The 25,578-nt window shown below is 45.0% G+C and overlaps 1 protein-coding gene across 2 annotated transcripts in view; it reads left to right on the top strand.

Annotated features, from left to right (window-relative positions):
• The window catches only part of LOC138266850 (chloride channel protein ClC-Kb-like), a 436,514-nt gene that overhangs the window by 222,695 nt on the left and 188,241 nt on the right, over positions 1 to 25,578 (top strand). For both annotated transcript variants that reach the window (XM_069215547.1, XM_069215546.1), the window contains exon 13: positions 5,242 to 5,352. In XM_069215547.1, the coding sequence (XP_069071648.1) occupies positions 5,242 to 5,352 (111 nt within the window). The remainder of the gene's footprint in view (positions 1 to 5,241; positions 5,353 to 25,578) is intronic.

Raw genomic sequence — 25,578 nt, 5'->3', positions numbered from 1 at the left:
ATCAACTTTCTAGAGTTGAGAGTGATCTTCTTAGCCCTACAGGTTTTTCTTCTGAGGATAGAGCACACAACAGTTCTCATAAGCACCGACAATACTGCAGCGATGCATTATTTAAACAAACAGGGGGGGGGGGGAATCTCTCCTCCTGTCTCGGGAATCGCAGGCGATTTGGGATTGGGCCATTCGCAATGGCATCAGTCTACGAGCAGAACATTTACCAGGAAAGCAGAACAAGACAGCAGACACTCTGCGCAGACTAACGTCCTCCTGTCACGAATGGGAATTGAATCAGACCGTGCTCGACCAGGTCTTCCGAACGTGGGGGAAACCCAAACTGGATCTGTTTGCAACCCGGCAGAACACCAAATGCTGCTATTACGCAAGTTGGGTTCACCATCCAGGCTCTTACAGGAATGCGTTTTCGATGTCATGGTGCGGAATATTTGCCTACGCTTTTCCACCCATTCCTCTGATATCAAAGGTGCATGCAAAGATCAAACAGGAACATTGCAGACTCATCCTGATAGTTCTGTTTTGGCCCTCCAACATTGGTTTTTGGAGCTCCTCCTGTTCTCGGAAGCGGATCACATTCCGCTGAAAGTGCCACCACAGCTTTTGACGAGGAACGAGGGCCAGATCTTACACCCAGACCCCAGATCACTCAAGTTATCGGCCTGGCTCCTGAACACAGTGAGTTCGCCCATTTAGGCATTCACCGAGTGTTGGGATATTTTAGCAAAGGCCAGAGCTGAGAGCACCAACAAATCATACTCATTGAAATGGAAGAGATTTTGTTTGTGGTGTCAGAAAGAGCGCATTGATCCACTATTAGCACCACCAGAGCGAATACTACCCTATCTCCTCCATCTGGCATCTACAGGCGTGGCACATGCATGCATTAGGATGCGCTTGGCAGCAATATCTCGCTACAGACGTTCGCCTATGGCTCCATCTCTGTGGTCATCTAGATTAATTAAGCAGTTCTCAAAGGGCTCTTTCGAGTTTTTCTGGCAGCAAGGCCTCCTCCACCGTCCCGGCAACTCAACACGGTTCTTTCTCAACTTATGAAACACCCATTTGAACCAATACACACAGTGGATCGGAAGCATTTATCATGGAAGGTGGCTCTGCTTCTAGCTCTTACTTCTTCCAGGCAGGTCAGTGAGATCCAGGCGTTCACTATTCAGGAGCCTTTCGTCCAATTTAAACAAGAGAAAGTTATACTTCGTACAAACCCCAAGTTTGTACCAAATGTGCCATCAGACTTTCATATTAACCAACCGGTGGTTCAAAAATCTTTCTTTCCGAACCCAATGTCTCCAACGGAGAGAGCTCTCCATTCGTTGGACATCAAAAGGAACCTCAAATTTTATTTGGAAAGAAACAAGAGTTTTAGAAGGCTTACTCAATTGTTTGTGGCATATATTGCCCCTAGGAAAGGACAGGCCCTTTCTAAGAGAAGTATAGCCAGATGGATATTAGCAGCTATAAACTATTGCCACCAAGCAGCTGGAAAGCCTTTACAATCCTCAGTAAGGGTGCATTCTACAAGAACTGTTTCAACGTCCATGGCACTGTTTGCAGGTGTACACCCGCAGGACATTGGCAGAGCAGACACCTGTAAGACGACTAACACCTTTACGAGGCACTATTGTCTAGATGCCATTCCTAAAGGAGATGCAGCGGTTGGTCAGGCCGTCCTGCGACATCTGTTCCAGTAACAGTGAGCTCACATTGCCTCCCTCCATCCTTTTCTTCTTCGCACATTGCATGGTTTTAAGTTTGCTTTGTTGTCCTTGCATGTATTCCGTTGCCATAGTATATAAGTATCTGGGAAAAATTTAGAATGTTGTATATATGGACAATAATGTTTTTCATGCTATTAAGTATAGCTCGACAATCTCTGATTGGGGGATTAGAATGTACAATTAATGCAGTGTGCTCTTAATACTGCTTTTTAGTCTGATTCAAGCATGTGAATCTATGCAAGTTCCAATACTTGAGTAAGAAAATAAGGGCCAGATGTACCATCACGGCCCATTGCGATTCGGTAATAGCGATTTTTAAGAAATCGCTATTACCGACTCGCAAAGGGCCATGTATCACATTTGCGAATCGGTGATAGCGATTTCTTAAAAATCGCAAATGCTATTACTGAATCGCAAATTGCGATACCGGCCCCATTCGCAGCTATGGGCCTGTTGGCCCATAGCTGCGAATATTTTGCATTTCCAAAATTGCGATTTCTGAACCAGAAATCGCAATTTTGGAAATGCAAAAGGCCAGGGTGCTAGGGGCCTAAGGCCCCCTCTCCTGCACCCCAAAAACAGTTTTTTCAACATGTAAGGTACACACATGCCAAAAGGGCAGGTGTGCTTTACATGTTAAAGTTAAAAATGCAGTTTAACTGCATTTTTAAAAATTTTGCACCAGGTTACCACCTGATTACAAAGCATGGTATTTTGCAAGTGCAAAATGCCATTTTAGGAAAAATCTCAATTTGCAATTTTTTCCAGAATTTCCTAGTGACCTGGAAATTGCGAATCGCAAATTGCGACTCGCAGTTTCCAGGTCGCAACGCAAAAAATCGCTATTTTAGCGATTTCTTAGTTGTGGTCTGCGAATACATTTCATGCATCGCAGACCACGGTTTTGCACTCGCAAACGGCCGATTTTACAGTTTGCAAGTGCTAAATAATTTCATACATCTGGCCCTAAGTTACTTACTTGTAACTATAGTTCTCCAGTATTGGAATCTTTCATAGATTCACATGCGACTCACCCGCCTCCCGGGGAAAGCTCACCTTTGCATATCATTTGTTTAATTGTCGTTTAGCGCACTAGTGCTTAGAAAATCTGAGATGCTGGAGCTTCTCTCAGGAGGGTTCTAAAGGGTGGAACTCTCTGACTGGCTAAGGTTCAAGTTTGGTCCTTTTTTACATAAAGACTTGGATGGGTTACTAAAATGAAGAGAATTTTTTTGTTATACATGTTATGTCTTTGGGACATTGTCTTTTTTAAGGTACCGAGGACTCCCATCTCAACGACGGGGAATGATTCAAGCATGTGAAGCTATGAAAGATTCTCATACTGGAGAACTATAGTTACAGGTAAGTAACGTATTTTCATCATGGCATGTTCAATGACTGCATTAGAGTACTTACTGGTAAGATTGATTACTCCATGTACACATGAGGTGAGTTCTGACCCTGGGAGGCAGGAATTTTACTTTCCCCGTACTTTAAAAACAATAAAATTGTCTTGTTGAATGACTGTCCCCTCTGGGACGCACTGCAAAGCAGATGCTCTCTCTTCATAAAGAAAGGGAGTGATGATTTTAAGGGCTCAAAAGACACGAGCAGATCTCTGTAGGCCTGCAAGCAGATGACCAAATGGGGAGAATGAATTTCACCAGGGACTTGAGATCCAAGCAAGGCCAAGGAACCACTAATGTCATACATAGCTGACTTTTGCACCTGGGCCATGATGGCAGAACCACTAGCAACAGAGGGCAGATGGGACTAGAGCTAAGCAAGCCCCCCCAGCCCCAGAGTTTGTGAAAACTGAGCATCCATGAAAGTCTGGTTTTGCAATGACTGAAGATGGAACTTCCCCAAGCTAATCAGGAAGCCATGATCCTTTGGCATCTTAAACATCAAGAAAGTATCTTCCTCTGTCATGGTAAAAGAAAATTTAACTGTGAGTCAGTCATGGGAATAAGGAAATGCACAAACACTTGCACCTTCGAAAAGAACAACCAAGCAAGCAAAAATCTTGATGTGAACGCTGGTAGAACCTGGAACTGGTAGTAATGTCTTCTCACAACAGACTGTAAGAAGTGCAGATGGTTAGAGTGAATTAGCACAGTATGATAAGCATCTTTGAGTTTGAGGGACACCTATAAGTCCCCCAGATGCATCAGAGGCAGAATGCTTTGCAAAATGGACATCTTGAAGTGATAAAGAAGATATTTGTTCTGAACCTTTTTGTCCAAAAGAGAATGGAAGTTGCTATTGGGCTTGCCCACCAAACACAGAATGGATTACAAACATTGGTCCTCTTCCCTGACTGGTAGAAGCAGAATGCCACTACAAAAGAAAAGATGCTCGACCCCATGATGAAGGCGGACCTTCACAGCTAAAAACAATGCAAAGGAGAAGGGAAAAAGAGTCCCAAAGTGGCTAGCATAAGAACTCCATGAAGGAAGCCAACTCCAAAATCTAGAGGAATCACTAGTCACGCATCTCCCAGTGCTTCAGAAAATGCACTAGTCGAGTGCCTATGATAAGATACAGGAGAGTGGCCAAAATTGATGGATAGTCCTACAATGGGAGGGGCAGGCTGAGCACTGGTGAACTTGGTGAACCTGAGGCTGGAATCTGTCACCATAGAAGACGCCTACATTATGGACCCTCCCAATGAAGGGCTTCTCGTACTGCAGCTGCTGTTTACTAAACAAAAGTGGTTGTCTGAGAAAGCACGCCTTTGAGGAGGATCCTGGTGAAATGGCATAAACATTGGGACAATATCCAGCCAGTCTTGACAGCTGTCACAGAGCAGAGGGCCAAGGAGCCCAGGTGAGCTCAAGTATAACATCCATGGGGGCGGGGATCAACTGAGTTGGCCAGAACGAAAAGGAGTTCCGCATACAAACAAGGAACAAGAAGCATTTCAACAGTAAGGTGAGCATGAAGCCTCTTCTCTGACTACAGGGGGCACAGGGATGAACAGCCTGCGAAGAAAATAGCCACAATAGGAAGTTCATTATTAAAAGAAGGACGTTATATTAAAAATTGGACTTTTTAAATGTTTTTCAAAGTATAGGGCAAGTGAATTGCCTGTTTCTAGTGTGAGGACACACATCACACATTAAGGCTGGGAAAAATGGCAGTATGGGATTGAACTAATACATACAACTAGAGTTTAATAGATGCAAGTAGTGTTGAACATCTTGGGCCATTTCGGCAAATCATGCAATTGGAGAGATTTACAAAATGTGCTGAGAGCATTGTCTAATCCACCAAAGGTCCCCTTTGACTTGACCTGACTTTGAATCTTCTGAATGTGTTATGGAATGGTTAGTCCAGATATTGACCAACTAATAGACGTCAGACTATCATTGAGGCCATATTTTACTATGGAATGGAGTGTCAGATCACTGTCAAGCTGACTACAGGCTGCCACCTTTCCAGTTCTGGTGCTACCTTTCATTAATCTTACTAAGTGGGCCTGTCTTTGCAGGGGCTGGACTCGGAAGGCTGTATGGTGAGATCATGGCAAAGATATTCCCTGAAGGAATAATTTCTGAGGGCATCAACATCAAAATCACTCCATCTGGATATGCCCTGGCAGGTATGTTCTTTGCTTACATGACTGATTGTTTACAGTCTTAAATTAGCAATTTCCAACCACTCAAATAGTTCATCTGTTTCTGTACGTATGTCTGGGATTAGTTTTAAGCTCAGTGCTATATCTACTTTTTCAACCCATTAATGTCTGTTCAGGCCATGAATTGAAGGTCTCCTCATCCCATGTTTCCCCAAATAGATCTAAATAGTTTTCTTTAACTGTTTCTCTCTAAAGATGTATCAATGGATGTACTAAGCATAATATAGCACAAAACTAGGAAGCAAGTAACAGATCACTGTTCAATCAAATCAGAAGTGACAATTGACGATCCAGTATATTGGGAGAGGGGTAGTCTATTCCAGTTGGGCTCAGTTGTGGGAAGGAGCTCAGTGCTTTTTACTATTGATGGACGAGGTGCTCTGCATTTCCAGATGATTTATGATACGATGACGTGAAGAAGTGTGCCTAGTCTGTGGTGTGATGTTGTTCCAAATCCGAGGTGCATAGCTTAAGAAGGCTTGCATCTTTGTTATTTCTTTATTGCACTTTTTTATTTCCAGTCTGCTTGTGGCGATACCTTTTTGTGTTGTGTTGGTGTACCAGAACCAAGTTTTATCTGTGAGCTTTTTCAGTCATGTGTGGTATACACTTAAATTGGACAGTATGGGGATACAGTCAAAATACAGCATATGCTGCTTGAATCCTGTGAGTTGCTGACTCCACCCTTTGACATGCTTTGTTCCTTTCTCATGTACTCAGCTCCTGTGATACCAATCCTGTTTCTCTGCCAGAAGGCTGACAGGTGTCCTACCTGTACTAGCGTCTTCCAAAGTTAGGTTGGCCTCTGGAAATTCACTTAGATTTCCAATTTTAGTGTACTGACTTCTTAGTTCAGCTATTCTATCCATTTTCTCAAGATGCATAATATGGCTTTCTTGAGGTTCTTCATCATCATATTTTGAATACAGAACCAACAGAAGGATTTCAAAAGTCCCTGCCAGCTAGAAAATTGTTTGGGTCTCATCTATTGAGACACAGACTAGTAACTGAGCACATAAGGTCAACTCTTTCTTGACAACCAGGAATTCATCTGGGAAGATCTCAACACCATTGCTTCACTCATGAGACGGGGCATGGTGGAGCACCACTTGTTTGTAGAAGGATAACATTTGCAACCGTATTTCTAATTTCTAAATAATTATATTGAAACATAGTAAAATGTAAAAGTGCAGTGTAGACAATAGCAAAGAAAGCAAATGCAATCACCTAGTTATTTAGGACCACCTCCTGAACTTGAGCAAATTATCCTTTGGCCTTTGCTTAGGGTGCTCTGGTGATTTAAATTCCCTTTGTTTTCATTGCAAGCATAACCCACCAATTGGTCAAAGTATTCACACTCTTTACAAATCTAGTGGAGGTTTGTGCCTATTTAATGAACTTACTAAAGTATACAAAGTATTGACATCCTACTTGAATTAATGTGCATGTATGAATTTGGCAATATTGGTTACAATTGATGATTCTCAAATTTGATTTTGTTTCCTTTATAGCCTTGTCCTATTGACCTACCAAAACTTTTCAATCATTGATTCACTGATGGAAACTTTTTCAACAGCACTCTGAATCCAGAGTGAGTGAAAGCTCTATATAGTGCTGTGTATTGATGATGCTTGGCAGCATTGTGGAAAATAAAAACACAAGCAGAGGAAAATGGGGCATGGGGGAAACCCTAAGTGGCAATCATGGTTGTGTACCATTGCGAGACCGTGGCTAGCTGGTGGAGTGTACCTCTCTCTAGGAACAGATGCTGTCACTATCCTCTGGTACTGGGGACGCATAGGTAACTTGAAACAACAAAGTGCGGAGGCAGGAGAACCTAGAGCAATGGGACCTTTGCAGTCAGGCATGCAGTGCCAGTCAGTGTTACCTATAACTATTTTTCTAGGTGTGCAGCTGTGCAGCCCCTGTGTGCATTTTTTTCGAGCAGCGTGCACAAATGAAACTCAAGAGAAGTCACAATGACACTAAGCATGCTGCTTCTAAGAGTATTTGAGGGCAATCTTTCTGTTTCACTTTTGAAGGAAATGGACTGAAAGGTATCTAATATTGGTGTTAGAAAACAATTTTTCCTGCTAAAAGCAATAGGTTTTATAGAAAATTATTGATTAGTTAATAGAGCTTGTGAAATCCTATAGTTCAAGATCTTCCAATATACCCAGAAGAATTATTGCTTTGAGGCAGAAAATGTCTTTATGTATCGTGGAATATATTTGTAAGTACCTCATAGAGCTTGTGTGGCACTTGATTATTCATGCTAATCTTAGAAATGAAGTCATGGCTTAAATCAAGAAGCTTATCATACATAAAACATGATATGACAATAGATCTAACGCCTATCTAGTGTGAAGGGGCAAGATGTTACATTCCAAAGTTATACCAATCTCGCAACCACTGCCGTAGAAAGCAGAGCTAGACCCATTCTACAGATCCATATATTCCAGAGCTATACCAATCTCACAACCATGGACCTGGAAAGCAGAGCTAGACAAATTCTACAGACTCATATGTTCCAAAGTTATACCAGTCTCACTACCACAGACCATGGAAAGCAGAGACTCATACATTCAAAAGTTATACCATTCTCACTACAACAGACTGTGAAATGCAGAGCTAAACAAATTCTACAGACTCGTACAGCAATGCTACTCCTCAGTTACAAAGAGCATACAGGATCAGAGAGCAGACAGGGTAGTGATGTAGAGAGGTTTTTCAATATAGATGATGAAATGTTATACATGTGAGTCATGAAATAATTACTAAAGGTGTAAATTCCATCTAGTGCCAATGAACCAAGAAGCATTGGTAAAGCCAAATGGTTTCACCTTGGCATGTCTTTTATCTTTGTTTTATTTTCTGCAAACATCTGCAAAAGTATAAAGGTAATACAAAGAAAACTACCACAGTCCTAAAGGTGGCATATATCTTTCCAAAAAAAACAATGAGTGAAATGTTAACCCCTGCAAGACTATATTAAGTAAATACAAAATGGAAGTTGATCTACCAACCCCTGCACTGAAGTGGACAATTTTATCGGAGGATGTTCACATGTGCAAGTACAAAATGCCATTGCTTATATAATCAAGAGAGCCATTGCCCTTTGCTGTAGGCTGTGGTGAGCACAAGCAAAATGTGAATAGCATTTGAACAAACCAATGGACGGAGAGGGCTGACCTAAGGCCATTCCATAAATGTGTCTGTGCGGTCAGGAGACTACATCTATACAAGTTACCACTTCACAAACTAAGCCAGTCGGAATTTCATTGCTATTACTATGCCTGAAGAACAATGCAGAGAAACAACGAGCTGTCAGTCAACAGAGTTATTTATATAAATCTAATGAATATGTATATAACAAACATACGAATGTTTAATTTAAATATGCCAGTTGGCGCTAATGTGTCAACATGCATTTGCCACAAGATTCCAACACCTAAGTTACTTCTCTTCCAGGGGATCCTCATCAATAGTCATAAACATTGAATATTCCCGCCCTTGTGCGGGGACCCCGGAGCATATATAAAATATATACACATTATACATGTGTAACAAACAGTAATGCAGGCTATCATGTTAAAAACAGGCTAAAATGCTTTATTTCTATGAAGTTTTTAAAAAATTTTTTTTATTAAATACTACAATAGAGCCTAAATAAGTACCCAAGCTCTTAAAACTAGGCTTGGGGAAGTAAGCAGTAGCAAACTCTAGTGAAAAAATAGAGAAAACTGCATTGAAAAACAATGAAGCATTCTTAGCCAATAGGCTGCATGTAGGTTAACACAGGAGAACCATAAAAACTTTGGCACTGTGCCTTTAAGACCCTGAGCACCTCCAGTATCCCACCATGCCTCAGGGGTGAAGGAAAGGTGACAGTTGGTTCACAGTTAGGTCAGTTCTTTTTTCCGGCTTCTTCTGAGAGGATCCTGGAGCATTGAGCTCTCAGTTTTTCTGAGTTTTCCTCAGAAAAATTCTTTAAAAAAGCGTTTTTTTCACTTTTCACTCGACAAGTAACATCTTTGTCTGAGCTAGGAAGGTTTTTTCTGACAGAAAAATGCCTTCTCTTTTTGTCAAATGCCCTGCTTGTGGGAAGAAGAAGGCCCAGTCAGATCCCCACTCTCTGTGCATAGTGTGCCTGCCTCAGAGTCACTGCCCTGACACTTGTAAGTACTGTAAGAACATGTCTAGGAGGACTCTGAAAGACAGAGAGAAGATCCGACTTCATGGGCTTCAGGAGAGGAAAAGAACATCGTCCTCCTCACTCCCCAGGCATCCAGAAGGCCATTCTCAGGAGAGAATGGCCCGGTCGACGTCGACAGGTAGGAAAATACCTGTTTGTTCACCGTCGACGTCGTCGCTACCACCGTCCCACCGGCATAGATCGCCGTCGACGGCGACACACCCGACGTCGAAGGGAACGGCGTCGAGGGAACATCAGAGCAGGGGCAGGTCTCCGTCGACGGCAGCCCGCCGATCGACGTCGAGCCATCGCCGGCATGCCCGGTCGCCGCCAAAGGCTATGCGCCCCCCGACGTCAGGACACACGGCGTCGAGATCTCCACGGCGGCACGAGAAACATCCGCCGTCAACCTCCCATCGCTCCACGTCGAGGCACACGACGGCGAGCAGGTCGAGGTCCAAGGAACGCCGTTCGACGTCAAGGCACTGAACGTCGAGGCACTCAACGTCGAGGCAGAACCAACCGACTGGGCGTCCTTCGACGTCGAAACAGCCATCGACGTCGACGCAGGTTTTACCTGTCCAACAGGGAGCAGAACATCGCCCCTCGCCAGACAAGGCTCCGTCTCCAGTGGTCTCCATACCGAGCGACTCTTCTCGGTCAAGAGCATCTCCTGGGCATGTCTCGCCCATCAACCTATCTCCGAGATGGCTGGAGAGCCTCAACAGACCAGCGGCCTCCCCAGATTCGCAATATTCGCGAATGTATTCACCCACTGCCTCCCCGCCAAGAACGCCATCGCCGACAGCTGGGGCAGAACGGGCTCGTTCAGCTCCTCGACAGCCGACCGCGAGGCCTAGGCGCTCGGCTACAGCGTCCCGCAGCAGATCTCGCTCTCAACGGAGATCCAGGTCGAGCTCAAGAAGATCACCCTCTTGGTCTTCATCAGGTTCTTCTGTCGGGCGTTACTCACCTACTCTTACAGATTCACCACCTGCTAGAGTCTCACCAGTGGATGACATAACCACTTTCAACGAGGTGTTGCTAAGAGGAGCGCAGAAACTCAATATAGAGGTTCCAGAACCGTCTACCTCCTCATCAATCATCTTTGAGACGCTACAACAGAGATCAGCGTCGAAAAAGTTGCTGCCTCTAGTGCCTGGTTTGTTGCAGCCAACCATGGACACTTTTCTGGCCCCAGCCTCGCTTAAGTCTGCCCCGGCTCGGATTCTTAAAAAGTACAAGGCTCCAGTGCAAGACCCTTTATTCCTTAGGAAGGATCCGCCACCAGACTCAGTGATCATAGCTGCCGCCCGAAAGACCCACTCGGTGGCATCTTCATCCACGGTACCCCCGGATAAAGAGAGCAGGCATTTAGACTCTCTGGGAAGAAAGATGTGCGGGACAGCGGCTTCAGCAATGAAGGTCTCTAGTGCGTCTGCGCTCCTGGGCAGGTACGATCGTTCTCTGTGGGATTCCCTCAGTAGATTTACAGAAAAACTGCCCAGAGAAGACAGGCAAGATTTCCAAGAGATTCTACAGGAAGGATGCCTGGTATCTAACCAAGTTATCAGCGCAGCAGCGGATGGGGCGGATTTGGCGGCTCATGGGTACGCACATGGTATCTGTGCGAGGAGATCTTCCTGGCTGAGGCTCACTGGCTTGAAACAGGAGGCACAACAACGTATCCTGAATCTCCCATTTGCCGGGAATTCTCTATTCGGTGCCCATGCAGACAAAGAGATGGCCCGCATGAAGACCGAGGTGGATACCATGAAGGCGGTAGGCCTCGAAAGAAGGAAAGATTTCAGGCGGAGGTACAGACCGTACGATAGACGCCCTTTCCAACAGAGGGTTCAAACCCCTCATTGGTCGCAAAGGTCTCAGCAACGACAGGGACGCCCTCTGTTTCAGCGAAGAAACACAAGGGAGCGAGGGTCAAGCAGACCTCAACAGTCCACTCCAAAAGCACCCACTAAGCAATGAAGTCTCGCTTCCCTCGACACTGTACACCACTCCGGTGGGGGGAAGTATTATTGCTCATCTTCACGAGTGGCACTCTATCACAAGAGACAAATGGGTGCTCAATATTGTCGAACATGGCTATTCTCTTCTTTTCAAACAGCCTCCACCACACTTGCCACCAACCAAACACAATCCGTCTCATCTCACCTTGCTACGCAAGGAGGCTCTCGCCCTCCTAAGAAAGAATGCCATAGAAAGGGTTCCACCTGCCCACAGAGGAAAGGGGGTCTACTCCCGTTACTTTCTAGTAGCAAAGAAGGATCAAGAGGGCGTTTTCAGGCCAATCCTGGATCTAAGACTGCTGAACAAATACATAAGAAAGCAGAAGTTCAGAATGCTAGCGCTTCACCAAATTTTCCCTCAACTGCATCAGGGAGACTGGATGTGCTCCATCGACCTGCAGGATGCGTATTTCCACATCCCAATAGCTCCAAAGCATCGAAAATTCCTGCGCTTTCGAGTAGCGTTACAGCATTACCAGTTCAGGGTTCTACCCTTTGGCCTGAAATCTGCTCCAAGAGTTTTCTCGAAATGTATGGCAGTGGTGGCGGCACATCTACGAAGACAAAGGATATACATATATCCATACCTAGACGACTGGCTACTAAAGGCTTCTTCTCCGAAGCAGGCGAGAAGCCATCGGGACATTGTACTAGGAGTTTGCGAAGCTCTAGGTCTTCAGGTCAATTACCAGAAGTCAACCTTGACTCCAACGCAGAGTCTTCACTACCTAGGAGCTATCATAAACACAGAACTACAAAAAGTGTATCCTTCGGAGGAACGACTGTCCTCAATAAACAAGAAGTGCCAGGACCTGTTGAGAGCCAGCGCACCTACGGCACGTCAGGTGACATCACTACTGGGCTCCATGGCATCGTGCATCTTTATTGTCCCAAATGCCAGACTCCACATGAGACCCCTCCAAGAGGCATTGGAGGCCAATTGGAGCCAAAGAACAGGTCGCTGGGAAGACACAATGCGGCTACCGGAGGTAGCACTTCAGTCATTGAGATGGTGGATGCACAGACCTCACCTGTCAGTGGGCGCTCCGTTTCACCAGGTACTTCCATCCGACACTCTGGTAACGGATGCGTCTCTTCAAGGATGGGGGGCTCATCTGGGTCCTTTTCAAGCGCAGGGTCTGTGGTCAGACAAGGAGAAGCAGTACCACATCAATCTGCTAGAACTCAGAGCGGTCCATCTGGCTCTCAAGTCTTTCACACCGCTAATTCAGGGGAAAACTCTATTGATACAGACGGACAATACAACCACGATGTATTACTTGAACAAACAAGGGGGAACGAGATCCCTACCCGTTTCACGAGAGTCCCAAGCGATATGGCATTGGCTCCTGGCCAGAGGAATGTCAATCACAGCAGTTCACCTGCCAGGTCAGCAGAACGTAGAAGCAGACTTTCTAAGCAGACACCTGGAGGACGTTCACGATTGGGTCCTGCACGACGAAGTCGCAGAATACATCTTCACGCAATGGGGTCGGCCTCAACTGGACCTCTTCGCAGACGATGTAAACAGGAAATGCCCAGACTTCGCATCCAGGTTCTACCGTCCGGGATCTCGAGGGAATGCCCTGTTGATCGACTGGTCAGGGACATTTCTTTACGCTTTTCCGCCGATTCCCCTCATTCCGGCAGTGATCAGCAAACTTTACGGATCCAGGACCAGAATGATTCTTATAGCGCCACAATGGCCTCGACAATTCTGGTACACGGATCTCCTCAACCTGTCGGAAAAACCTCACAGGAGGCTGCCGTGCAGACCGGATCTTCTGAGCAGAATGGAGGGCAGGATTCTGCATCCCAACCTACCCTCTCTGAGCTTAACAGCATGGCTCCTGAATTCCTGCAGTATGGGCACCTAGGACTCTCGCAGGAGTGCATGAACATCTTGAAAGAGTCCAAACGGCCTTCCACGCGGCGTTCCTACGCTTTTAAGTGGAAGAGATTCTACATATGGTGCTGTCAGCAAGGCCATAATCCCATACGGGCGCAGGAGGACGTCATACTGTCCTATTTGCTTCACCTAGCGAAATCCGGTCTGCAGGTATCATCTATTAAGGTACATTTGTCTGCTATTACTGCCTATCGCAAGTCACCTTCTCAGGAATCCTTCTTTACGAAACCTGTAGTCAAGGATTTCTTAGAAGGTTTGAAGAAAGTTTTTCCGCCAATTCGGAGGCCTTCTCCTCCGTGGGAACTGAACATAGTCCTAGCAAAACTTATGGGCCCTCCTTTCGAGCCTATCCATAAGGCCTCCTTACAACATCTTACGTGGAAAACGGCTTTTCTGGTGGCCATTACTTCAGCGAGGAGGGTCAGTGAGATCCAGGCCTTGTCTGCAAAAGAACCGTACACGGTTTTTCATGACAATAGAGTAGTTCTACGAACTCACCCATCTTTCCTTCCGAAGGTGGTGTCAGAATTCCATATTAATCAGACCATAACTTTACCGACGTTCTTTCCCAATCCGGAAACTCCGGCTGGGAAAGCATTGCACTCATTAGACTTGAAAAGAGTGCTGAAATTTTATCTGGACAAGACAAAATCGATTAGACACTCTAACCGCTTGTTTGTGAACTATGGTCATTTAAGGACAGGAGAAGCAGCATCTAAGCGAACAATATCAAGATGGATAGTTTCTTGTATTGTTAATACTTACCAGCTAGCTAATAGACAATTGCTAGCGCGGCCTAGAGCGCATTCCACAAGGGGAAAAGCGGCTACTGCTGCTCTCCTTAACAATGTTCCTATATCTGAGATTTGTAAGGCTGCTACATGGAAGTCTGTCCATACTTTTACAAGACATTATTGTTTAGACTCAGATGCAAGAGCGGATGCCCAAGTGGGGCAGGCCTCTCTAAGGAATTTATTTGCGTAAGACATGTCTATTCCTGCACTTCTATCGGACAGTCCGCTGGGTTTAGGGATGGGCTTGCTAATCTATTCAATGTTTATGACTATTGATGAGGATCCCCTGGAAAAGAAGGATAAGTTACTTACCTGTAAATCCTAGTTCTCTTCCAGGGGTATCCTCATCAAAGTCATAAACAACCCACCCTCCTCCCGGGACGCACGTCTACTGGAAGTGCAGGACAGACAGTATTTTGATTCAATTATACAAATTGTCACCGTAAAAAGAACTGACCTAACTGTGAACCAACTGTCACCTTTCCTTCACCCCTGAGGCATGGTGGGATACTGGAGGTGCTCAGGGTCTTAAAGGCACAGTGCCAAAGTTTTTATGGTTCTCCTGTGTTAACCTACATGCAGCCTATTGGCTAAGAATGCTTCATTGTTTTTCAATGCAGTTTTCTCTATTTTTTCACTAGAGTTTGCTACTGCTTACTTCCCCAAGCCTAGTTTTAAGAGCTTGGGTACTTATTTAGGCTCTATTGTAGTATTTAATAAAAAATAAAATAAAAAAACTTCATAGAAATAAAGCATTTTAGCCTGTTTTTAACATGATAGCCTGCATTACTGTTTGTTACACATGCATAATGTGTATATATTTTATATATGCTCCGAAGTCCCCGCACAAGGGCGGGAATATTCAATGTTTATGACTTTGATGAGGATACCCCTGGAAGAGAACTAGGATTTACAGGTAAGTAACTTATCCTTCTCCACCTAACAAGTCCCTGTAGGCAGTCACCTCCAGCATGCTAACTTAGCTGTTTGCCAGATATGTGACTCAAATTCTTTCTTTCACTCATTCTGTTTCTCTCTTTCTTGCTTTCTGACTTGCAACTAGCACTCTTACACTTTCACACTTAGCCCTGCTCTTTCAACAAATAACTCTTTCAGGCCCTGAATACGACTGGGCTGATAATCCTATTTCAAGTCAAACGTTCAAGTGCAAACTATCTGAATTTGTATTACCACACTACATGCAAACTGAAATTAGTGGGTGTGCACCACATTGTAACCAAATCCTCTCCTACTCTTCCTTCTTGCTGTTTCATTCCACCTTTAGCTCAGACATACTCTGTCATACGTCCAACTAAAGCGTCTAACATCAGCTACCACCACACACATTGCTGGGAAACTAGCGTTCATAACAACTTAGGAAATACATCAGCACTTTGATACAGCTCTGCAGTTTTATCCACTCACCCAAACTCACAGCCTATTAAAAACAGCACACTCATTCTCACGACCTCTCAGACTCACCCCCCTAAAAGTAAATCAGGCGCTGGGCTGGGATAGAAACTTGGAAAGTCATATCCTAGACAAAGGAAAGGAGTTGCAGTGGAATAATAAATGCAGATTTTGAGCTAATCACATGCAATTTAACAATAAAAATGATCAAAAATACTCTCCCGTTCTCAAATGCTTACAAATAAACAAGCAAAAATAGAGGGTGGGGGCACTGCTAAAAACATCTACACATGCTGTTCTATTGGGACAGAAAATTGTACATTAGCATTTAAACCTATCTTTTGAATTGGGTAAGCAGAGTTTTCAAGTGAAGAACTACCATAAGCTGGTCATGTTTAGAAGTACATTTAGTCAAACAATTGAATGGTTTTATTTAAGTTAGTTTTGTATAGTGCAACATGGCCTAATGGCCATAAACCACTTTAAGCAGAGACAAAAAACTGTGAGTGCAGATATAAAATAAAACAATAATGAGATAAAATGAAGAGGAATAACAATAATAATTTTAAAAAGTACACATGAAAAGCTAACTGTCGAAAGACGAGAGAGAATAATATGTCAAAGTGGTTAGTTAGAGTGAATAATAACTTCTGGTTTATGTGATAATGGTTCATACAGCCAGCTAGACAGTTTTACCTACTTATGCACAAATTGCTCTCATTAACTTAAATCACAAATTAATACAAAGCCTTCCCATGTGTGACAGAAATCACCTTTTCTCACATGAGCAAGAGCTTTCACTTCAGCAACCGTGACTTATTTTTTCTTATCACATCTGCATTTGCCATTAAAGGGCGCTGTTGTTCAATAGAAAGGCTGAAGGTAGTAAGGTGCTGCGCGCACATCCCTTGTGCACCGTCTGCTGCAGGATAAAGAGAGAATGCCCATGTACACACCTTACAGTGAACTGGTGTGACACTGCAGGCAGCAAGGTCCACAACATTTTAGCTCACAATAGAAGGGGTACAGGACAGTAGCCGTGGCTAGAGGAAAACCCATTGGACAATCTGTATAGCAAGAGAGGTTGCTACACATTTCCCTCTCTATCTCCTGTTGGAAGGCTCTAAAAAGTTATTTTCCAGGAAATCCATATCAATAGTCATAAGCACTGAATATGCATGTCTATGCGGAGGGACCTCGGAACACATACAATATATATATATATGTTAAATGTATAGTGTAGGAAAGTGCAACTGATGGCATGGTTACCCCCCACTTTTTGCCTAGTGTTGATGCCAACTTTGATTGAAAGTGTGCTGGGACCCTGCTAACCAGACCCCAGCACCAGTGTTCTTTCTCTAAAACTGTACTTTTGTTTCCACAATTGGCACAGCCCTGGCACACAGTGAAGTCCCTTGTAAAAGGTACGCATGGTACCAAGGGCCCTGAGGCCAGGGAATGTCTCTAAGGGCTGCAGCATGTATTATGCCACCGTAGGGGACCCCTCTCTCAGCACATGCACACTGCCTTGCAGCTTGTGTGTGCTGGTGGGGAGAAAAAGACAAATTTGACTTGGCACCTCTCTCAGGGTGCCATGCCCACAAACCACTGCCTGTGGTATAGGTAAGTCACCCCTCTAGCAGGCCTTAGAGCCCTAAGGCAGGGTGTACTGTACCACAGGTATAGCTGCATGAGCAATATGCCCCTGCAGTGCCTAAGACCATTCTTAGGCATTGTAAGCGCAGTGTAGCCATACTGAGTATATGGTCTGGGAGTTTGTCATTACGAACTCCACAGCACCATAATGGCTTAACTGAGTACTGGGAATACTGGTATCAAACATCTCAGCACAATAAACCCGCACTGATGCCGGTGTGGGATTTATTGAAAAATGCACACAGAGATGCCCCCTGTATGTTAGCCCAACTGCTAGTATAGGACTGACCGGTCTGTGCCAGCCTGCAACTTTCAAATGAGTTTCTGACCACAAGGCGTGAGTGCCTTTGTGCAATCTGTGGTCAGTAACAAAGCCTGTCCTGGGTGGAGGTGCTTCACACCTCCCCCTGCAGGAACTGTAACTCCTGGCGGTGAGCCTTAAAGGCTCCAGCCTTGGGTTACAGTGCCCCAGGGCACTCTAGCTAGGGGAGATCCCCGTCCCCCCGGACAAAGCCCCACTTTTGGCAGCAAGTCCAGAGGGGAAATTAGGGAAAACAGTCAGGCGTGACCACCCCAGCTAGGACCACCCCTAAGGTGTCCTGAGCTGAGGTAACCCCCTCCCTGCAGAATCCTCCATCTTGGTTTGGAGGACAGGGACCAATAGGATTAGGATTGTGCCCCCCTCCCCAAAGGGAGTGGGTAAAGGAGGGTGTAGCCACCCTCAGGGTCAGTAGCCATTGGCTACTGCCTTCAGACCCCTAACACACCCCTAAATCTACAATTTAAGGGCCTCTCTGAACCCAGCTCACCAGATTCCTGGTGATCTACAAGATGAAGAAGGACTGCTAAGCTGAAAAACCCCAGTAGAGAAGAAGGAAGTAGACAACTGCTTTGGCACCAGACCTACCAGCTGTCTCCTGCTTCAAAGAACCTGCAAGAAGACCAGCCAGGTGTCCAGCGGGCCCAGCGACCTCTGTCAACCCCAGAGGACTGTCCTGCACCAAAAAGGACCAAGAACTCCAGAGGACAGTGGCTTTGTCCAGAAGAAACCTCCAACCAAGGACTCCCACCTCACTCCAGATGCGTGTGTCCTGACCCCTGTGCATCCAGTGCCCACGGCCCGTGTCCAGGTGGTCCACCCAGCACGAAAGGGTCCCCAGGTGATTGGGAGCAAAAGCCCTCCCTCGGTTGACCCCTCCAAACCTTCACCATGATGCCTGCAGAGGGAATCCCGAGGACCCCCCTGACCGCGAGCTCTGGACAAAGATATCCGAAGCCTAAAGGACACACTGCGCCCACAGCTCCCAGGCCTTGAAGAAACTGACCCCTGGTGCAGCACTGACCAGCAGGCAGCACTCCTCCCTGTCTGTCTGGTGGTTTGCCTGAGAATAACCCACTGAACCTCATCTGCAACCTCAGAGTGACCCTCGGTGTCCCTTCATAGAGTTGCATTGAAGGCCTGATGCCCTGTTTGCACCCGGCCTTCCTAATGCCTCTGAGGGTGTGTGTTTGGTGCCCCTCCAGTGCTGTCTTGAGCCCCCCTCATCTGCCCGCTGAGACGCAGGTCCTTACTTGCTGGCGGACCAGATTCCAAGTACCCCCCTGTCTCCTTAAGAGCCCATGTTAATTTGATTCCTCTTTGACCTCTGCACCCAACCGGCCCTGTGTTGCTGGTGGTGGGAGTTTGGGGTTAACTTGAACCCCCAACGACAGACTACCTAAAACCCGGAGATAAGAACTGTAAGTTGAATACTTACCTGTAAAACTGTACTATCTTTTCTTCCCCCAAGAACTTTTTAAAATTGCAGTGTCCGCTTTCAAAATAGATTTTTGCCATTTTAAAGAAAACTGTTTATATTGTTCATTCCATTCAAAGGACCTCATTATGATGACGGTGGGTTTCCCCACTGTCAACCGCGCTGGCGGTTGACAGAAGACCTCGAAACCCCCGCCAGCCCTATAATGATGTTCCTTACATTGACGCCAGCTCCAAATGGAGCCAGCGCCAATGTGGCAGTGCAGCGGGTGCAGCAGCACCCGTTGCGCATTTTACTACCCATAATTTGGGCAGTGAAATACACTACAGGGATGTGCATGGCCATGCCCATTCCACCAGTCTTTCCCTGACGGTGTAAACCGGCAGGAAAAGGCTGGCGGAATTGGACTCATAATCCGCAGGGTAGCACTGTGTGCAGTGCTGCCCTGTCAGATTGGAAACACCACCACTGCCAGGCTGCCTGGTGTCGGGAGCCTGGCAGTGGAGGTGTATCCACTGTGGTGTTTTCTCCACAGTCATAGTAGAGGGGGGCGGACCACCACTACTGCGGTGGTGTGCCCGCCACCGTGAGTCTGGCGGTCCATGGCCAGATTCATAATGAGGGCCAAAGTCCTGATTAACTCTATGCAAAGTGCCTTTAATTTTATGTACTCACCTGCAAACTGAATCTTGTGGTTCTAGGAATAAATAACAAAACATATTTTTCAATATAAAATCCTATTGGTCTGGAGTTGAGTCACTGAGTGTGTTTTTTTTTCTATTGCTTGTGTGTGTACAACAAATGCTTAACACTACCCTCTAATAAGCCTAACTGCTCGACCACACTACCACAAATAGAGCATTAGTATTATTTATTTTTGCCTAAGTCTTTGGGGAACCCCTGGACTCTGTGCACACAATATCCCATTTTGATATAGCATATACAGAGCAAGCTTCCTACATATAATATATATATATATATATATATATATATATATATATATATATATATATATATATATATATATATATATATATATATATGTTCGATGGCATGTGTAGCTGCAGATACACATGCTGTGCACATCCCGCCATCTGGTGTTGGGCTCGAAGTGTTACAAGTTGTTTTTCTTCGAAGAAGTCTTTTCGAGTCACGAGACCGAGGGACTCCTCCCATTTCGACTCCATTGCGCATGGGCGTCGACTCCATCTTAGATTGTTTTTTTTCCGCTATCGGGTTCGGACGTGTTCCTTTTTGCTCCGTGTTTCGGGTCGGAAAGTTAGTTAGAATCTCGGAAAAATCGTCGGTATTGTTTGCGTTCGGTATCGGGTTAGTTACAACAGATCGACACCGATTTTCGAAGAGCTCCGGTGGCCCTTCGGTTTTTTTTTTCGATCCCCCGTCGGGGCCTGGTCGGCCCGGCCACGTGTCTCTTCAAGGCTGATGGAACGGACCCCATTCCGCTTCTGCCCAAAATGCCATAACAAGTATCCATATACGGATCAACATCTGGTCTGTAACTTGTGTTTATCGCCAGAACACAAGGAAGATACTTGTGAGGCCTGTCGAGCGTTTCGGTCCAGAAAGACACTCAGGGACCGAAGAGCAAGAAGACTGCAAATGGCGTCGGCGCCGACAGGACAAGGGCGTTTCGAGGAGGATGAAGAAACATTCTCCACCCACGAGTCGGACTCAGAGGAGATCGAGCCAGAGGAAACGCCAAAAACCGTGAGTAAAAAATCAAAAGAAAAAACTCACGAGAAGACCGCTAAAGCCCAGGGGACGCCACCGCCAACAGGCCATGGCTTAACTCGAAAGATAGGTGACCGATCATCGGCACCGAAAAAGGGCACGCTGGTGTCGAAGTCATCCGACTCCGGTCAAGATACCGGCACACAGCAATCTCGGGCCCAAGATAGTGGCTCCGAGCAGGTTCGGCACCGAGACAGCGGCACCGAAATGGGTCGGCACCGAGAAAGCACGACGCCGAAAGTAAAGAAGGTTTCGTCGGAACCGAAAAAAGCAGCCGAAAAGGTTTCGGTACCGAAACATCCGGCCTCGGAACCTAAAACAAGTTCCTGTTCAGAGGAACAAGGACTGTCCTCACAAATGAAGACACATAGATTTGGACAGGAATTAGAGACAATGGAGCCAGATTACACACAAAGACGGCTCCATATTCAAAAAGATACAGGAAAGATCAGCACTCTTCCTCCAATCAAAATGAAACGCAAACTTGCCTTTCAAGAAAAGGACAAACAACCACAGGCAAAGGTGGCTAAACAAGTAACACCGCCACCATCCCCACATCACTCTCCACAACCATCACCAGTAGCCACTCCACCAATGATGCAGTCCCCAACTCATACAGGGATGAGTCAAGATGGCCCTGACGCATGGGACCTTTATGACGCACCAGTGTCAGATAATAGTCCTGAGTGCTATCCAGCTAGACCGTCGCCACCAGAGGATAGTACAGGCTACGCACAAGTGGTGTCGAGAGCAGCGGCATTTCATAATGTCAGCCTTCATGCAGAGCCCATTGAAGACGACTTTCTTTTTAATACACTGTCGTCCACACACAGCCAGTATCAGAGTCTTCCTATGCTACCCGGAATGCTAAAACACTCCAAACAAGTGTTTGAGGAGCCTGTTAAAGGAAGAGACATTATTTCAAGAGTAGATAAAAAATATAAACCGCCACCAACTGACCCAGTGTACATTACACAACAGCTAACACCAGACTCTGTTGTAGTAGGAGCAGCGCGCAAAAGAGCCAACTCGCATACTTCAGGAGATGCACCACCTCCAGATAAAGAAAGTCGCAAATTTGACGCTGCAGGCAAAAGGGTGTCGGCACAGGCAGCAAACCAGTGGCGTATCGCAAATTCACAAGCTTTGTTAGCCAGATATGATAGGGCCCATTGGGATGAAATGCAACACTTTATTGAACATTTACCCAAGGAGTTCCAAAAAAGAGCGCAGCAAGTAGTAGAAGAAGGACAGAGTATCTCCAATAATCAGATACGGTCAGCAATGGATGCTGCAGACACAGCTGCTAGAACTGTCAATACAGCAGTAACAATAAGGGGGCATGCATGGCTGCGTACATCAGGATTTAAACCAGAGATACAGCAAGCTGTGCTGAATATGCCATTCAACGGACAGCAGTTGTTTGGGCCGGAGGTGGACACTGCGATCGAAAAAGGACACTGACACAGCCAAAGCCATTGGCGCACTCTACTCCCCACAGAGCAGAGGTACATTTCGAAAGACACCATTTCGAGGGGGGTTTAGAGGGCAAAGCACAGAAGCCACAACCTCACAAACAAGGCCCACTTACCAGAGCCAGTATCAGCGAGGAGGTTTTCGGGGACAGTATAGAGGGGGACAATTTCAAAAGAATAGAGGAAAGTTCCAAAGTCCCAAAACTCCTCCAAACAAACAGTGACTTCAAGGTCACAAATCCCCAACACATAACACCTGTGGGGGGGAGACTAACCAAGTTCTACAAACATTTGGGAAGAAATTACAACAGACACTTGGGTCTTAGCAATTATCCAGCATGGTTATTGCATAGAATTTCTCAAATTCCCTCCAAACGTCCCACCGAAAACACACAATATGTCAAAACAACATAAAGATCTTCTAGGACTAGAAGTTCAGGAATTGCTACACAAAGAAGTAATAGAATTAGTGCCAAAGCAACAGAAAAACACAGGCGTTTACTCCCTGTACTTTCTGATACCCAAAAAAGACAAGAGTCTAAGACCTATACTAGATATCAGAACATTAAATACCTACATCAAATCAGATCACTTTCACATGGTCACATTACAAGACATAATCCCACTGCTCAAACAACAAGACTACATGACAACACTAGACCTAAAGGATGCATATTTCCATATACCAATACATCCTTCACACAGAAAGTACCTAAGGTTTGTATTCTAAAGGGTACATTACCAATTCAAAGTGTTGCCATTCGGAATAACAACTGCGCCAAGAGTTATTACAAAATGCCTAGCAGTAGTAGCTGCACATATCAGAAGGCAGCAAATACATGTGTTCCCATACCTAGACGATTGGTTAATCAAAACCAACACGCTAAAACGGTGTTCACAACACACAAAATATGTAATAGAAATCCTCAACAAACTAGGTTTCTCAATCAACTACACAAAGTCACACCTTCTGCTATGTCAAACACAGCAATACTTAGGGGCGACAATCAATACAGAAAAAGGGATTGCCACTCCAAGTCCACAAAGAGTGCAAACATTTCACAATGTAATACAGGCCATGTATCCAAAACAACAGATACAAGCAAAAATGGTGATGAAACTACTAGGCATGATGTCTTCATGCATAGCCATTGCCCCAAACGCAAGGTTGCACATGCGGCCCTTACAGCAGTGCCTAGCATCACAATGGTCACAAGCACAGGGTCAACTTCTAGATCTGGTGTTGATAGACCGCCAAACATACATCTCGCTTCAATGGTGGAACAGTATAAATTTAAACCAAGGGCGGCCTTTCCAAGACCCAGTGCCACAATACGTGATAACAACAGATGCCTCCATGATCGGGTGGGGAGCACACCTCAATCAACACAGCATCCAAGGACAATGGGACATACAGCAAAAACAGTTTCACATAAATCACTTAGAACTGTTAGCAGTATTTCTAGCGCTAAAAGCATTTCAACCCATAATAAGCCACAAACACATTCTTGTCAAAACAGACAACATGACAACAATGTATTACCTAAACAAACAAGGAGGGACACACTCAACACAGTTGTGTCTCCTGACACAGAAAATATGGCATTGGGCGATTCACAACCACATTCGCCTAATAGCACAATTTATTCCAGGAATTCAGAACCAGTTAGCAGACAATCTCTCTCGGGATCACCAACAGATCCACGAATGGGAGATTCACCCCCAAATATTAAACTCTTACTTCCAGATTTGGGGAACACCACAACTAGATCTATTTGCAACAAAAGAAAAAGCTAAATGACGATACTTCGCATCCAGGTACCCACAAGATCAGTCTCAGGGCAATGCGTTATGGATGAGCTGGTCAGGGATATTTGCTTACGCTTTTCCCCCTCTCCCACTCCTTCCATATCTAGTAAACAAATTGAGTCAAAACAAACTCAAACTCATACTAATAGCACCAACATGGGCAAGACAACCTTGGTACACAACACTACTAGACCTCTCAGTAGTGCCTCATGTCAAACTACCAAACAGACCAGATCTGTTAACACAACACAAACAACAGATCAGACATCCAAATCCAGCATCGCTGAATCTTAACAATTTGGCTCCTGAAATCCTAGAATTCGGACACTTAGACCTCACACAAGAATGTATGGAGGTCATAAGGCAAGCTAGAAAACCTACCACTAGACACTGCTATGCAAATAAGTGGAAAAGATTTGTTTATTACTGCCATAATAATCAAATTCAACCCTTACACGCTTCTGCCAAAGATATAGTAGGATACTTACTACATTTGCAAAAGTCAAAGCTAGCTTTCTCTTCCATAAAGATACATCTTACCGCAATTTCAGCTTACCTGCAAATTACGCACTCAACTTCATTATTTAGGATACCAGTCATAAAAGCGTTTATGGAAGGCCTAAAGAGAATTATACCACCAAGAACACCACCAGTTCCTTCATGGAACCTCAACATTGTCTTAACACGACTCATGGGTCCACCTTTTGAGCCCATGCACTCTTGTGAAATGCAATACTTAACATGGAAAGTTGCATTTTTGATTGCCATCACATCTCTAAGAAGAGTGAGTGAAATTCAAGCATTTACCATACAAGAACCATTTATTCAAATACACAAGCATAAAGTAGTTCTACGGACAAATCCACATTTTTTACCAAAGGTTATATCACCGTTCCACTTGAATCAAACAGTAGAATTACCAGTGTTCTTCCCACAGCCAGATTCTGTAGCTGAAAGAGCACTACATACATTAAACATTAAAAGAGCGCTAATGTACTACATTGACAGAACAAAACTAATTCGAAAAACAAAACAATTATTTATTGCTTTCCAAAAACCTCATACAGGAAATCCAATTTCTAAACAAGGCATTGCTAGATGGATAGTTAAGTGTATTCAAACCTGCTATCTTAAAGCAAAGAGAGAACTGCCGATTACACCAAAGGCACACTCAACCAGAAAGAAAGGTGCTACCATGGCCTTTCTCGGAAATATTTTAATGACTGAAATATGTAAGTCAGCAACATGGTCTACGCCTCATACATTTACCAAACACTACTGTGTAGATGTGTTAACTGCACAACAAGCCACAGTAGGTCAAGCTGTACTACGAACATTGTTTCAAACAACTTCAACTCCTACAGGCTGAACCACCGCTTTTGGGGAGATAACTGCTTACTAGTCTA

Source organism: Pleurodeles waltl, chromosome 12 (genome assembly GCF_031143425.1).
Source record: "Pleurodeles waltl isolate 20211129_DDA chromosome 12, aPleWal1.hap1.20221129, whole genome shotgun sequence".
NCBI classification, from domain to species: Eukaryota; Metazoa; Chordata; class Amphibia; order Caudata; family Salamandridae; genus Pleurodeles; species Pleurodeles waltl.
This window is presented reverse-complemented; position numbering and strand designations above follow the sequence as displayed.